The sequence below is a fragment of the Rhinichthys klamathensis genome, unplaced genomic scaffold, assembly GCF_029890125.1.
Source record: "Rhinichthys klamathensis goyatoka isolate OS25496 unplaced genomic scaffold, OSU_Roscu_1.1 h1tg000161l_1, whole genome shotgun sequence".
Taxonomy (NCBI): Eukaryota; Metazoa; Chordata; class Actinopteri; order Cypriniformes; family Leuciscidae; genus Rhinichthys; species Rhinichthys klamathensis.
Window position 1 is genome coordinate 172240 of NW_026606695.1, and position 17307 is coordinate 189546.

Genomic DNA, 17307 nt, shown 5'->3' on the forward strand with positions numbered 1-17307 from the left:
CAGTGAAAAGAAAATAATGATTCATGCAAACACAATTCAATTCTGCTATAAAGCAGCTCTAAAAAAGACAATAGTTAACAGTCATTATTCAGCTGAAATCAGTTCAGTGTTGATTCAGTTGAGTTTAGTAACTGTGTAAAGTTAATAAATTATGGAACGTGTTCAATTGATCTAAACTAAAGCAGCTCTGGAGAAAACAGTGATTTCATCGTCCAGCTCAGTTCTGTTCTCATTTGATAGTGTCGGTGCATTCAAGTCAATAATATTGTTGAATATTAAGTGTGCCCAAATAAGCAAGCCAGACGCGACAGTGGCAAGGAACCTAAACTTCATCAGGAGAATGGAGATACCTCCAGCTCAGCCCAGTCAACAAAACAAAATAATTACCTACAATTAATTAATCATTTTGTTTGGAGTTTGCCCTCTGAAAAGATATATATATATATATATATATATATATATATTTTAATTATCCACTTCCTTCCACTTTTTTTCTTTTTAAAAAAACACACAAAATATACTTTTATTTTCACCTCTCATTTGTGTTGGCTGTTCCTCTTTTCTATCTCCCCTTCTTCCTCTCCGTGCAAAGGGGATGTTTTGTGCCCACCGTTGAAATTTCCGGGGCCTCTTTTAGGATCAGCAGAGCTTCAGCCAGAAAGCTCATAGACAGGGACAGCGATCATAATCACTACAGCTCTTCCTGTCCAACAGCAGGGTCAAGGTCTTCACACACAGTATGTGCTGTGTGTGTGTGTGTGTGTGACTTCTGGGAGAAAAACAGAGCAATATGAGGCACATGCGAATACATGGCATGTCAAGTGTGAAAGACAAGCAAATTGTAACAGAATGTGGTAAATTGAGTATAGGTCTTGCTATAACTGAGATGTTGGTTATATGCATTTCAAGGAGGGATATCTGGGTTTTGACAAGTCTTTTTGGCTCGTCTCGTTCCCCACCCCACCTCCTACATGAGGAAATTCTGCTGCTGAGCCTGTCAACGATTTCATGCTGCCTTTGGAAACACTCTACTTCCCCGAAACAACGAAGACAGAAGAGAACACTGCAATATTTTTTTTTTTATGTAGAAAAAAACAAAAATATTATAGGTTCTTTATGATTGTTACATGTTGCCCTGGTTTTGTGGTTCTGGTTTTGTTTTATGGATTTGTGTTTTGTAGAGTTCCCATTGATCCTGTATTCTGTCTTAATATACCTTTGTTTCATTGCCTACATTGTTAATTCCAATGTCTCTTGTTTGCCCCTTGATACCATGTTACCTTGTTTGCCTTCACGCCTTGTCAAAGTTACCGTAATGATTTTGAACTGTAAAAGCCTTCACATGCTTGTAGAACTTGTAATCACAATGTGTAAACTCGTAATTTTTTGAGAGCTATGACTTGTAGTAATACTACAAGTATTGTATACTAATACTTGAAGCTGTAGCATCTGACCACTGCAGATTTGTGTGTTCGGCACAGTGCAGACCGATCGATGTATCACATGATCAAATATACCGCGGACCGATCGATGTATCACATCAAATATACCGCGACAGCCATTCGAAAGCATTCAGAGCTTTATACGGTAATTACAGCATGATGTGAACGCAGTATCCATCCCCAATGTTTTTCATGGTCTTAGGGCCCTGTTTACACCTGGTATTAAGATGCATTTTGGTTGATCGGTTCACAAGTGGACAAGGCTAAATACAAGTGTAAACAGAGTCTAAAACGTTTTGAGCTTGTCCAGTTTCAACCACATCCAGAGGAAGTCGAAAACCAAGCACAATGTTCTCACAGCGTCAATGTGAACTGTAGAAAGAAGCAGTAAAAACTGTAAAAGCTGCTGCTCTCCGTATGTTTTTCCGTTGTCTTCGGTGTGTTGTAAATTGCCCACCCATAGATCCTCCCCTCGAAGAAATCAGGGCAGAAGTGGTCAAAGTGGACTAAGGAAATTAAAACACGGTAACACCAAGTATAAACGGGAATCTTTTACTCCTCTACTTGTGATCCAAAACGCATCGTAATACCAGGTGTAAACAGGGCCTTAGTCTAGTGTTGTCCTTTTAGGATGTTACTGTATGTGTGCTCTGTTTAGTTCTGTTTATCTTGTGTTTGGAATCTCCTGTTTGTTACCTGGATATCCTTTTCTTGTTTTGTTTTAATAAATAAGTCACTGAATTTGGATCCTCCTCTCTGTCATCTCTGTATAGTCAGCCACCTAATAATGATCTGAAAAATGTTATCTGCACTGGTCATTAAAAAATTGGTGGTTCATTAGCTTTGAAGCCGTCTACTCACTGCCGTTCAGAAGTTTGGGGTAAAGATTTTTCTAATGCTCACCAAGGCTGCATTTATCTGATCAAAAATGCAGCAAAAACTGTAATTTTGTGAAATATTATTAAAAATATGTATATTTTAATATATTTTTACATTTAATTTATTGGTAACACTTCACAATAACAGGGCATGAATAATCCTGTACTAATACCTGAATTAATACTTATTTCAACATGAACTCATGATTAGTGAAGATATGAACTAATCATGATCTAATGAAGAGCGATCCTTAACTACAACAGGAGTCATAATGATTCATGCATTAATAACAGCAGCCTTATGTTAGTACTGTAGAACTGATTGATTTAGTTTACCCCTAAACGTTTAATTAATGCATTAACTATGAAACATGTACTAACATGTTTAAGCCTGCTGTTCTTAATGCATGACTCATTATGACCCCTATTGTAGTTAAAGCTGCAGCCCGTAACTTTTTTTGGGTTAAAAATTATCCAAAATACAGATTTGAGAAAATACATAACCAGCCAGTGTTCAAAACTATCTGCTTGCCTTAGCTCGATTCAAAGCGGTAAGCTTGTAATAATGTTTTTAATTCCAGTGGTACTGGTGGATTTCCGCGGGAGATTCCAGCATGTCTTTGCATCATTACGTCACATCTGTACACATAAAGAAGGAGTCTCGGCTAGTAGACTATATTGCGTGTGAGGATGTTGGAGGTGGAGATTTATAGCCTTTTCTCACTGCACTTGATATAATTAAACTTATCAATTTGATGGCGGATCCACAAAGGTTCAAACGACAATCACCAGTGACAACTAGAGACTCACCCGCTGTATAATGCAAAAGACTTCGTTCGGACTTCGGAGTGGCTTCAGAAAAAAAGAGACTGCAACCGGACCCATGCGAAAACAAGGATACATATCGGAAGGACATTACATGTAGTCACGCAATGCTGGCGTTGTTAACATTAACAATTTGAGAACAAAGTATAATTTGCACAGTTTTGAGCGATACAATAAGCGATTGTTAGATTTAATCAGTGCGATTTACTGCAATGTCAGAACCAGAACAAAAGTGGATATTTCTTAATTGTTCAGATGACATTTTCCGGTGAAAATTATTATGTTGGTCATACTTCCAAAAAGAATAATCTGTGATTCTGAAGGACAGGATCCACATCGGCGCGGTGACTGACAGCCTCACAGTCTCCTCAAACATTGTGTTCATCCAACGCATTCTCATCCTTTGGCGTCATACATGTGACGCCATATGACATTTCGTCGAAATCTTACGCACATGGCATCCTTTAGCATCAATATAACACGCACTGTTATGGGTAGGTTTAGGTCTGGGGTAGGGTACGGTTATGACGCCTTGGGATCTGCCTCTCATATTCACGCTAAACAATGCCATGTGCATTGGATTTAGACGCGCGTCATCTGTATGACGCCTTGGGTTCTGCGTCTCATATTTATGCTAAAGGACGCCATGTGCGTTGGATTTAGACGAGCGTCACCTGTATGACGCCTTGGGTTCTGCGTCTCATATTGATGCTAAAGGATGCCATGTGCGTAAGATTTCAACGAAATGTACAAAGCGTCACATGTATGACGCCAAAGGATGAGAACGGGCTGGTTCACCGCACTGTGCCGTGCGAAGTACAACTCACGTAAAGTTGATAATTACGCGAATGACTGCAATTGCAGATTTCGAACAGAGATGGCGACAAAGAGGAACAACTGCGGACTGCAGCTTTAAGGATCGCTCTTCATTAGTTCATGATCAGTTAATATCTTCACTAATCATGAGTTCATGTTGAAGTAACTATTAATTCAGGTATTACATGATTATTCATGCCCTGTTATTGTAAAGTGTTACCAATTTATTCATGTGATGAAAAAGTGGAATTTTCAGCATCATTACTCCAGTCTTCGGTGTCACATTTTCCTTTCAGAAATCATTTTAATATGATGATTGGTGCTAAAGAAACATTTTGAATTATTACCACCAATTTTTTCAGTATTCTTTGATGAACTAAATGAATATACGTCTTTACAGTTTTTACAGTCAATGCACCATTGCTAATTTCATAAAGCAAAACTTCAGTTTTCTATAATGTGAGGCTTGTAGATTGCATTGTTTTAATTTACATATATGTCAATTAATTATAATATGTATTACTGTATTGCATGTGATTGTATGTATTACAGACCAGCATTTTAATTAAATTACAGACCTTTTCACTTTAAAATCACATAGAGTTTTTAACTTATGTTTTCCATTTAAAGAAAGATAGATGGGCCTTTATGAGGGGGATAATAACTGAGTACATATCTTTTAATGAAGTATCATAAATCCGGGGTTTCATCTCCATGTAGACTCTGTGATTATGCTGTCAATGTTAAAGGCATCCGTGTGCTTCACAGCTTGATATGACACTGGCCTTGTTGCACAGTTAAACAGATGACAAGAGGCCTGTGTGAGCCTGTTTTAATTACTGGAACGCGACAGAATAAAGCTTGCAGTGCACAGTTATATGTTCACACCATTGTTACGTTTGTGCAAAGCAGACAGAGTTTCAAGACGTCTGTGCAAGCCTTAACAAGACATGCTGAGACGCTGCATCTCCAAGATGTAAAAACAGGCCAGTTCTGATACATCGTTCAGCTCTATGGCGTACATTTTTTTCATTTCATCTAACTGACACAGTAACCATGCAAATACACAGATTTGAGCTGCATTGACCACAATACTGCATATTCAGCCCTGATGTTCAAACCACGTCCTGATGACAAACACAATTCCATTCACAGTGGTTTTCAGAAATAAATAAATGAGATTGAAAACATCTAAATGTTAGACTGTATTATTCCTGCACATGCTTGTATTTTCTAGAGCATGACGTTACCCAAAGTGAACATCAATTTACAAGTCACCACATGTTTGGATTCAGTTCCTTCATGATTTTGGAATAATAGTCAGCTAGTAGTCACAATTATAAAGAAAAATTGTTGAATAGACTGCACAATCTTTTACATAGACTATAATGATATCTGAACAGCATTGGTCCTTTAGAGTTTTTAAAAGAAACATTTCCAGCGAGGCAGAGAAGAACTGGGATTTCCTAAATAAACAACCGATCTTCTTGAATGTCTGAATTGGCTGTTAATGAAGTCAGATCATCAACTCTTCATGGCCACAATAAAGGTCCTTTAAGCTATTGGCTTCCTCATTTAAAGTGGAAAGTTTTACAGATCATTTAAAGATAAGGACAAAAGCAGAACAGGTGAATCCACCATAGAAAGAAGAACCAATCCAAGCATGTTACAGATGGAGACTAATAAAATGCCATGACATTTTTAGGCAAGCCAGTTTTCAGTTCTTGTCAGATTCAACATTTGCTAACCATGCAAGTTGGTTATTTTTTAAAGAGAAAATTGTATAAATGCTATAGAAAAAACCTAATTGGTTAGCCGTAAGTTACCTCAGCAGTGAACATTTGTAAATGGGTTAACAAGGCGTTAAGTGTTGCATGTAATATTTCTAAAGTAATGTCAAGTTAATGATTTTTACAAGTGAAATTATTGTATAATTTACGGTAAAAAACAGTAAAAGGACATTCCCAGAACTCCGTGTATGACGCATTACATATGATTATATTGTATTTAAATAGTTATTTTTTTTATCAGTAATGTACATTAGAGTGTTTTGTGTTATATTTTCATGTTAGTTAATGTTCATTGCATTATTTTAATAATGCAAACCATAATGGGGGTGTTTGGTCTTTGTTTGCATGACCCTGTGCATCGACCAGTATTGGTCATGTTTTATGGACAGGCCACTTATGAACTCATTGTGTGACTTTCTATTTTATTACCTGCATTATTATGTTGGTTATCTGTACATTTTAAGGTCAAAGTAGATTTTGGTAGTTTTAAGGTAAAAGTAGGCTTATTACTATTATATCACTTAATGAAATACGGTTATAACAAGTTGCAAAACATACTAATATGCCTTCCCTTCATACCAGCAACATTGTCTCAATATTTTTTCATAGTAAATTTCTGGCAACCACAGTAGCTGTTTTTTTTTTGTTTTTTTTTACAGTAAATTTAACATGATATTTTTGACAGTGTTAATTAAAAAGCTCAGCTACTAAGTGTTCACATTTTGTTTCCTTGATCGCAATCTTGTGTGTTTACATAATCTTTTTTGGATCAAATATGTTTGAAGTTGCACATTGGCCTTGTGTCTTGCCTCTTCGCCACGTTATTTTGAGGAGTATCCCATGAATTTCTCAGGTTTGTGGATCTAAAAGCTCAAGGTTAAACCTGAACTCACTGAGATACCGCATTCAGTCATTAACTTTTATCAACTGTTTTTCTCACACAGTAAAATATACGTATTTGCTACAACAACAAACGGAAAACCAGACTTCTAATTATGGGCTTAATACTTGTCAGTTTATTAAATTTTTGGTTTCATGAGATATTTTTAAAATGTCGAGCACCCATTAAATAGGATAATGATGTGTGTGTGTAAAATTCTCCTCAGATGCTGTCATCTTAGCTCATATACTCCCACTAAAAGAGGTAATATTCCAAATTTACATTCATGGATGTGCACTCGGGAATGACACTCAAAGCCCAGAGCCTTAAACTCATCTTTTAATTTCACTTGAGACTCACTAAACTGTTTTTAAGCTGTTCTCGGACCTACTACAATTGATTTTCCATTCGCCTCTTACTTTAGAGAGAGAAAGGCACTGATTTGGGCCATGGCTGCCTGTGAAGCCAGCGACGCCTGGTTCTTTTGAAGATGACTCTCCATTTGTCAAACTGCCTATTTCTTGTGGGTTTTTCCCTAGTGTTTTGTGGTGTATGCATGTGTGTTTGAGCCCCCCGAGGCGAACACACTCATACAGCTGACTGCTTGAACTACAGGTCAGTCCAGCCCAGCAAAATGTCAGTGGTGTCTTGTGATGCCCGTTAGCATTCATTATCAGATACGGAAATATTATCAGATTACCCAAAGCACCCTCACTTTTGAAATGCTGCCGATTTTCCTCATGGTGTGTGTGTGTGTGTGTGGTCCTGGTAAACCTTAGGTTATGGTATGGATAGTAAATTTTGAGCTTGTTGGGACTTTTTTTGGGGTCCTCATGAGGAAAACAGCTTGTAAATGATGTTTGTTGAAAATGTAAAAATGCAGAAGGTTTTCTGTAAGGGTTGTGTTTAGGAGTAGGAGTAGGGTTAGGGCATAGAATATAGAGTTTGTACAGCATAAAAATCATTACGTCTATAGAAAGTCACTATAAAACATGGAAACCCATGTGTGTGTGTGTGTGTGTTTGGAGAAGTGGGTCCATCCAACACCATATCACGACCAATTCGTACGATTTGTCTAAACCCCAGTGATGGGTAGGTTTAGGGGCGGGGTCAGGGGTAGGTCATTCGTACGAATTCATACGAATTAGCCACCTCGTAAAATACGTACGAATTGCAGAGAGATCGGGTCAGCACCACAATTCAAATAACCCCAAAAAGAAAGCAAAATATAACTTTGGTGTGCAAATGATATCCCTCTCTGCATTAAGAATGTGACTCTCCACATTACCCACATTGGGAAAGCTGAATTTGTCTCTCCTATCAAGTTTCTCCCTCCTCAGTGACTGCTCAGAGGGCTGTTTCCACTATGATGAGTGTGTACTAAGTGAATATTGAAAATCCGTAAGGCCTAGGCCTTAATCCACACACTATACAGGTCTGTGGTTATAAGGTATCATCTGGTTGGGGGCTGGAGTGAGACTTGCCTTTGGAGACCAGTCTTTCTCTTGGCAAAACACACAGGCAGTCATCAACACTGGATTTACGGGCGGCACACTTGTGGTTTAGTCGTGATTGCTTGAATTGGCGGCACATGCTGTCTGCTTCATCGAGCTCCTGAGATGGGTCTCTTTCATTGAAAATAATCACTTGGGACCTGCAAGACAGATGATAGAACAATACCGGAGAGGGAGGAAGAAAAAGCGAGGGAGAAAAAAGTGAAGTGAAATTATGAATCAACACCATATGGATTGAGAAAGAATAGAAAAGAGATGGTGAAACTGTTGAGCTATTCAAACACATTAAAATGAACGATGTTTTAAAAGCGATAAAAATAATAGTTGTTACTTAGGGCAAACTTTGGCAAAGTCTCAAAGACTTTTCCAACAAACTCTCAGGCAAGGCTGGACAGCCTACGGTGTGCACAGGAAGAGGAAAGAGTTATGGGGATTCCTAAAGGAAACGTTAAATCATATTTGTGTGTGTCCATAAAACATGTTATTAGTTTTATAGCACGTTGGGGTCAAAGTTTAAAACCAATAGTTAAACTTGGAAACACTCACTCCCTATCATAATTTCACATATCTCGAGGCTTTTGTTACAATGGTTGAGGCCCTCAAACACTTGCACTTCTGCAGCCATTTACTGGTTTCATCTGTAAAAGATTTCGGAAACTTTACAGTTTTCATAAAAAACTCTAAGAGTAACTGAAGGTTACTTACTCAGATCATAAAAAAAGACGGGGGAAAGGAATGGAAAAATGGCTTTGGTGCATGAGGCTTCCTCCCTTGAATCCTTTGGCTGAAGGCTCAGTGCCAGATTGTGTGTAACCTGTTTTTTTTAAATCCCCAATCTCTTTTTCTCTGCTGTGACCTATCCATAGTACTCGTGTCGCTCTTTTCCACTATCTTGCTTCTCACATTTTCTTTCTTTAAGCTCCTTTTCCTCTCAGTCCTCCTCCACTCTCGCTCACTGTCTTGTCAGACAAATAAAAATCAATAATACTTCTGAAAGATTGGAAAACTGTGGATTAAAGTCAGTTTGAGGTCAGGTGTGAGATTCCTGAGTTTGAGTCAGACTGCTATTTAATATTCCTGAACAGTTCAGGCATCTCACAGCCAAGCAGCACAAAAGGCATCAGATGAGCCGTCAAGTGTGTTTTGAGATCATGAAATAATCAGGTGATAAAGTGGAATTCTAGCTTCAGAACAACAGGATTATAAAGAATGGGTGATGGGATGTTTGAAAAACAGTATTTTAAAGGCATAGCTTAGGATTGGGCAAATTGGTGATTCATTTGATTCATCTTTTTTTGCACGTTTTCATACAATCTTGCGCTCCAGTGATGGTTAGGTTTATGGGTGGAACGGACAGAAATTCAGGCTAATCAATGAATTTCCTGCTTTACAGCCATGGTCAGCATTTTCTTTCATTCTTAGTAAAAGAGCAGTATGCACATTCTGCTAGCTATGCCATGAAAGAAAGACAGTACAGGAAATAAGAAGGTGAGAAACTGATGACAAAACTATTCCTTGAAAACACTGCAAGGGAGTCCTAAGGGGTCCGTGGAAAAGTCTAAAGAAACAGCGTAAAAAAAAAAAAAAAAAAAAAATTCAACTAACTATTAATTAAATAAATCAAATAAAATACAACATTAAGCAAATTAACTGAATTGAATCAATTAAAATGAATATATATCTAAACATATTATACATCTATTACAGCACAGTAATATATTTACAGTGCATAAGGCTATATAATTATTAGGCAAGTTAATATTGTAATAGTATTTTACCAATTGAAAACCACATCAATCTTAATAATTACTATTAAGGTTGAATATAATCATTAATAGGCGATGTAATTGTTGATGAGGGCTTAAAGTGAAAAACGCCTAATATTCAGATGTGCAAAATTATTAGGCAAGTCAACTTATGAAATTGCCCATGAGAAGAACTTTTGAGAAGAAATGCTATAGAATTTGTTTAATTATGGTGTGACCATTGAACAGCGAAATGCTCAGCAATTGTGTCAGAATGATCACAAAAAAAACAGGTTGAGAAGAAAAGATGCATGTTAACTGCAAAAGTCCTGGTGGTTTCAGATTTAATTCTTCACCTTAATTCTTCAGTCTCCAGAGCCACCATTTTTCAGAATGTGTCATGTTCTCAGAGACTTTGCTAGGCCAAGGAATCCTGAAACATGACCCTATAAGAATCACAAGCTGAAATATGTCAAGAAATAGACAAAGACTGATTTTTTAAAAAGTTGTATGGACAGATAGGTTGAGAGTGACTCTTGAGGCACGAGTTCAAGTCAGACAACAGCAGGGGTGTCGAGGGAGTCATGCTGTGAGCTGTTACTAACAATGAGCAAGACGCACCTTTCAGGGTAGGAGATGGACTCAAAATCAACTCCCAAAACTTACTGTTCGATTCTGGAAGATACATTCTTCAAACAGTTGTACAAGAGGAAGTGGTGCTGGTCCCTTAAAAGCCTCTCTCAACCTTTCTGTCTATAAAGCCTTAAACAAAATCAGTCTTCACGTATTTCACAACACTTCAGCTCAAGATTCTTATTAAGTGGGGGGTCATGTTTCAGGATTCTTTACCTTAACAAAATCTCTGAGAACCTGACACCTTGTGCTTCAGGAGACTCCAAGTAGGTTGCAGTTCTGGAAAATGGTGGCACTGGAGACAAAAGGCTTCCTGATGCTTTCACACCTAATTGGTCCCCTTAATTCTTAAAAGTCTTTTGCAGTTAATATTTGTTTCTTCTCAACTTTTTGGTGACCATGCTGACCAAATGAGCCGTTAACACTTGAATTTAGTAATTTCCTTTTTGCATCCTTCTCCTGGACATTTAATAATTGACACCCCCTTTGGAAAACATTGTAGCCTATATGTGACTATTCTGCACACTAGTCATTTTCATGGTTTGATAGCAAGCTCCATAACTAAACAACTATCTTGTGAGCAAACCTTATCAGACCCCGAGCCTGGGAAATCTCAAGCCTTCACGTCAAAATATCTTGCCAATTCCGCCCGAAGAGGTTATTTACGAGCTTGTAAACAGTGTTTCGGCGCTGTAAAACATCCATCCGCGGCGCCTCGCACCAATCTCGCGATGACACGAGCCTCGCTCACTGAGCTGTATGATGAGAGTTTTCCACCTCTCGCGAGATCAGAAGAGTTTCCCACGCCTGTTGTTGTGGTGTCTGCCCTTTTCTTTCACTCACCCTGCCTCCCTTCCACTGTCCTCGTCACCCGCCCCCTTTCTCTCTCTCCCTCGCTCCTTCAATCTCCAGTCTGCTTCTGTTGTCTCGGCGGCTGGTAGGGTCTGGGAGAGAGGATCTCGCGAGTCTTGGAGTTTTGGTGAGAGTTTGTGGAAGATGGCGCCTGTTGTGACAGGGTAAGTCTGAGATTCAGGACTGCTGCAGGAGTTTAGCTCTTCTTACACACTTTCTCTTAAATTAACGGGTTTAATGAAGGCATGGCGGTTTTCTTTTCCGGTATGGACGTTTACTGTCTTTCCACTGTGAATGATAGTGCTCAGGCTATTTATAAGAGCATGTAGAGTGTGTGTTTTTATATTTTGAGTGTAGTGCGCGTGTGTTGTGGGGTTGTTGCATTGAGCCCCGTCGCGGTGCGTTTGCAATGCATGGAGAGCCAGCCAGACCGTTTTGTACAGTCTTTCTAACCACACAACGTTCCGAAATATAATTGGAATTTTTTTATACATCTCTGTATAAGGAAATCCCCATTAACGGAATGCCCCCAGTACACATGGTCACATTGTATGGTTATAGTAATGCAGTACAGTGGCTTTGTTTCAGGCTTGGTTTCGTTTGGGATTGGAGTGGAAAACACCTCCCCTCTGAATGTGTGCTTTTGTTGCTCTGTCGTTGGTCAGATGTGTTTTTATTGATTGTCTGCTGGGAAATGTGCTCGATTGTGAAGTGTTGTTTACTAAACAGAGCCGCTGGCTCTGCTGTCGCTCACTCGGTGCAGACGAATGATTATTTAATGGCAAGTGCAACTAAGGACATTGAAGCTCCCAGACTGGAAAAAGAAGCATGGAAACGTTTAGGTCCCTTTTGCATGTCAGTGTTTCGCTTGTGCCACTTTGGGACATCGGTGAACAATATTGTGATAATGACAGACAGTATTTCTGTAGCGGGGACGACATCCCGTCAACCCTTCACTAGATATATTATTAAATATAATACATATTTTAATTAAAATATATTTACTTTTTTGTTGCAGATATTAACTGTGCGTCGACTTGTGAAATCAGCATTACAGACTTATTTCACAAACAAAAGTTGCTTCGTTTCGAGATGTACATCACTTGAAATAGCGTGTTGTTCAATAAGTGCATCGATAAGTAGTCTTCAGACTGATTCAGTAATCGATTCTTAGACCGATTCACACTGCCAACGTTTGAGTTGTTTAAACGGTTCCTTAAAATAAGCTTATTGGAGTCATTTGTTTGTGAATGACAACTTAGTAGAAAGTATTTTTTTCGTAATACTTCAAAATATTTCTCCTATCCCACTTAGTCAACTATAATCCAATAGAACAATAATAAAGATAATTTTAGCGTCCACACCAACGTTCTGTTTATTATAATTGCTATGCACAAGCTCGGGTCCATTCTGACTGGCTGTCAATGTTTTTATCTTTCATCACCTGAAAAAGTGTTTTCCTGTGTAGATATAGCTGTGGTGTGGACTTCCCTGTTCTCACAGAATTAGAACGATTAATTTAAACGTTATAGTTATCAATATCATTGTAGTTTCCTGGTGGGAACAGCCCTTACGCTATTCTGTTGATTTCCCTGTAAATGTGTGGCGCTTTCAAAACATTTTTTTGAGCCTGACACAGCGATATTGGTTCAGTGGTGTGCATTTGAGACAATTTGTTTGATCAACCAATGACAGAGGGGGGAAGCGTTTGGGAAACCTGTTTGAAAACAGTCATTTTTGGTATTCTTTTCCGTGACACTAGTAGGGGAGAAATTAGACATGTTAAGTAACATATTGCAGTGTCTAATTTCCATTCAATTATTATTGTCATTGTTGTTTATAGGTTTTTTTATATTCACTTTATTATTATTGTTGTTGTTATTATGCTGTAATCTTATGCTGCAATGTTGATGTAGAAATTTTTAGGTATTTTTAAGTTGATACGTTCATGTTAAAAAGATAGCCTACTCACCAAAGCACCCGTCAACTACATTTAGAACGACACGCAGGGAATTTTATCTATAAAGACATATATGTGTATGTAAATATGTGTGTGTGTGTGTGTGTGTGTATACTTTAGACAGAGTCTCTGGTACCTTTCATCATCTTTGTAGACAGCCAAGTAGGTGACAGACATCCCCTGGCTGGTTTTTTTTTTCCTCTTCCTTTTTTTGGCGAGAGAGCGAGGGGCGGAGGTGGTGGCAGACTGTTTGTTTGGGGGCTTTCCAGCGGACCTGAACCGCCGCTGTTTTGACAACGACTGGTTGACTGGCCACCTGTCCAGCTGATGTCCACCAATGAAATTCGAGATGGCATGTGTGAGGGCATCGTCATCGTGCCAGTGGCTGCAGCGATTCGAGTCTTTTACAGTTCACTGCACACAGCCTTTTGTGTGGTGCTCCCTGTTTGACCTGATAAAGCTTGGGCTTCTCACGTGAGGCTGGTGCTAGCCTAATGACCACGGGTCTGGTGTGCGCCTTACACAGTCGGTTGCTCGTTCAGTGTGAAGCACGAGTAATCCTTCTTAATCCTTGTTTACACCTGGTACCAACTTAACTTACGTATTAGTGTATCACCGTTTCGATAGTAGTGGATTTAGTTTCTATATGAGAAGTGCCACACTATTGTGTAGATAATTCATCAGTCAGTAAGACACTGTTTGCTGTATATGTAGAGATTTTATGTTTGAACTTTGCACCATCCTCTGTCACTAATGGGTCTTAAAAATTGTTCACTCAAAATAATAAATAAATACATAAAAAGGGAAAATCTAGTTTAAAACGTGCCTATTTCTTCAAAGGTACTTTTTGTATTTATGTTGGGGTTTTATATGGTTTTGAAAAACTTTTCAAGAAAAAAATAAAATAGTTTAAAACCTCAGTTTAACTCTCTCAGGTTTCGTTCTCACAGGTTTCATTTACTCAGCAGCAAAAATCTGCCTTTAAATTCGAAATAAATAAAGATTTGACATTTATACATTTTTATCATTATAATTTTTTTTGCCCATATCGCCCAGCCTACATATATATGCGGTGTGTGTATATGTATATATATATATATATATATATATATATATATAGGCTATAGAGATATAGAAATGCACACACACACAAAATATGTACGTGTGTGTGTGTGTATCTATATAGATATATAGGCTATATAGTGCTTTCATTGTGTTTTTATTTCTTTTGGAAAGGTTAGCCAGAAAATGTGCTGTGGTGCTCATTGGAAACTATCAATTCCTTGGTTTAAGAAAGATCTTTCGTGTGTGTGGAGGAAAAACAATCCCAGCATCACCTTGAATGATGAAAGCATGAATCACCTCCAGCACAATGCAGCCTGTATCACGCTCCAAGGGAAGAACATTTTACTTAACATTACACAGACCAATTTCTCTCTCTATTCTTTCTTTGATAAAGCATATGCAATGTAGACTTGGAGTTTAGCCACTTTCTGTAGTGTATAATGACACAATAAAGTCTGTCCGCTTGGGACAATGAAAGGTGTGTGCCTTGGTAAACAGGTAGGCTAGGCGTGTGTGCGTGAAAGACCTGTTCCCCTGGGGCGTCCTCTCTTCTTCCCTTATACCCATTATGCAGGCAAGACACTCTGAGAAAGCAAAGGGGTTTTGAGGGAAGAGCGGAGGGGCATTCTGTGACCTGTCTGAGCTGAGGAGAAATGAGATGGTGTGTTGCATAAAAGAGAGCATGCATGCTGTCTTGCTTCCTGCCTTGAGAATGAGCAAAGGTAAGCCATTAAAAGAAAGGCGTGTTGTTTTTAGCTGGATGGCAGATGCTTTTCTCACCTTGAGTTGCCATCATTATTGTGGTCTAAGTCTAACTTTAAATGAGTGGTCGGTCCGACTCGGTCAAGAGCTTGTGTATGAAGGAAGGAAAAAAGGGAAGTTCTCTGCTAAGTGTAATAAACTTGCCTGTTGCATCATTTCTGTCTGATTTTTTTTTTTTTTTTATGACAGCTGCCCATGTAAATTTCACATGTTCTCACATCTATTTGCAAAGGTCTCGGTTTGAAATGTGGTCATTTGAGGTGGCAAAGACTGCTGGGGCTTTCCTCAACGGTCACACCAGGAGCTTAGAGGATGAAACGGCAAATTTCGAAGTCATTTAGCTTGGCTCAGAGTCTGCATGGCACCCAGCATCAGTTCTGGTCCTTTGCCACGAGTTGCATTCAGTAACTGTTATGTGCAGTCTGATGATCGTGGAAAAAGATCCGCTGTCACTCTGAATTAAACTTTGGAAATGTTTCAAACCATTGGAAACATTCTTTCTTTATTGACTGGTCAGTTGCCTTAAGGATGTATGTTGTTTGTAAGAAGTTTATCTCTTTGCCAAAAAGGTCTTGATTTCATTGGCAAGAGATGTTATTTACTTGTGTGAGCTTGGAATGTTTTAAATGGTCTTAGTTTTGTCAGTAGGGATCTGAATGGGATTATCATACAGAGCCAAAGAATTGCTGTTGTGGTTTGATGAAAAACTGGGTAAAAAAAAAAACCCAATCCCCCATTGTGTTTGACTTGGCATGGATAATGTATGAGGTAAAGAGAGCCCGAGTGCTACGGTGTTTGTGGTGCCCTTTTATTCTTGAATTTCCTCATTCTTGCACTGGCCGGTTGGTTGTGATTACAGCATAGCCAAGGGAACTTTTGCTTTCTTCACTGTCAGCAGTTTTTTTTTTTCAAACATCCAGGATGTTTAATTCAGAAAACATGGAAGTGATTGCCTTGACTGTTTTGTATTTGATTTCTGACTTAATTTACCCTGAAGTTACGAATGTTGGACAAATGCTTAATCTGGAATTTTGATAACCTGGTTTAGAGTAAAATAGGTTTTATCACCTGTGAGGTACGCATGAACGTGTCTGAGGACTTCATGAACCTCTCTATGAAAAAGAAACAAAGCTAGACAGAAAAAAAGCCTCTGATTGTCCATGACAGGAAAATGGCCCCACGTTGATGAATTGTTTGTTTTGGCTTGGGGGAGGACCTCAGCTCTGTGGAGTGACTGATTGACAGTGTTTACTTTCTAGTGGTCCAGCTGTTTTTAAGAGTGTGCCCTGTAATTGAACACAGCGACAGTGACTTTTTGTTGATATATTTCAGATTTCTTGAATGTGTTGGAACTTATAACCCCCAAAAATAATAGAGCAGTTTGATGGACTAATAATGGGCTATTTAGTTAGAGATGCACCGATCGTTTATTCACTGATTGTTGTTTTTTTTGGAAAATTTATCGATAAATAAATTGATACATTTTTTTATAAATGTTTTGCTTGTAAAATAACACATAAAAACACATAAAATAGTGTTTAAGTATGTGAAGTGTAAAATTAACATGTTTTTTTAATTGAAACTGATATCATTCTATATGTACCAGGGGTGTAACAATATATCGTGTCACAATATATCACAATACAAAAAATGCAACAATATCATGTATCGTGAATAGTGACAGTATTGTGTATAGTTCACCCAAAATAAAAATTACTGTGTGAGAAAAAGTTTTAGTGTCAGTACTACATTAAACTATACTATAATGTTGAATATAATGGGAGAATATTTGTGGGTCCTGATAATGCCAAATGTCTTATGTTACCAGTCAAAAGCGGCTTACATTATTTTAAATATATCTAGTCAGTGACAGTGTGCAAGCATATTCGTCTAAATTAACTAAATTAAGATCTCTAATGGTTTTTTTTTTTAAAGCCTCTTATACTCACCCAAGGATGCATTTATTTGATACGGTAAAAAATACAGTAAAAAAAACATAATATTGTGAAATAATGTACAATGTTTTCTATTTGTATATTTCAAAATGTATAATTCACTCCTATATGATGGCAAAGATAAATTTTCAGCTGCCATTTGTTCAGTCTTCAGAAATCAATCTAATATTATGGTGCTGAAGAAAGTGGT

General features: G+C 38.1%; 1 protein-coding gene and 1 long non-coding RNA gene across 2 annotated transcripts in view; one reads left to right on the plus strand and one right to left on the minus strand.

Annotated features, from left to right (window-relative positions):
- Positions 1 to 493: 493 nt before the first annotated feature.
- LOC130091158 (uncharacterized) lies at positions 494 to 10561 on the minus strand. The gene is made up of 3 exons (XR_008807778.1): positions 10512 to 10561; positions 8126 to 8285; positions 494 to 769 (listed from the first exon to the last, which is right to left on the minus strand). It is a non-coding gene; the product is annotated as an uncharacterized LOC130091158 (long non-coding RNA).
- An 850-nt stretch (positions 10562 to 11411) lies between these two features.
- rbpjb (recombination signal binding protein for immunoglobulin kappa J region b) overlaps positions 11412 to 17307 on the plus strand; it is a 53203-nt gene continuing 47307 nt past the window's right edge. Inside the window, exon 1 of the mRNA XM_056258916.1 lies at positions 11412 to 11539. Within this exon, the coding sequence (XP_056114891.1) occupies positions 11520 to 11539 (20 nt within the window). The 5' untranslated portion in view covers positions 11412 to 11519. The remainder of the gene's footprint in view (positions 11540 to 17307) is intronic.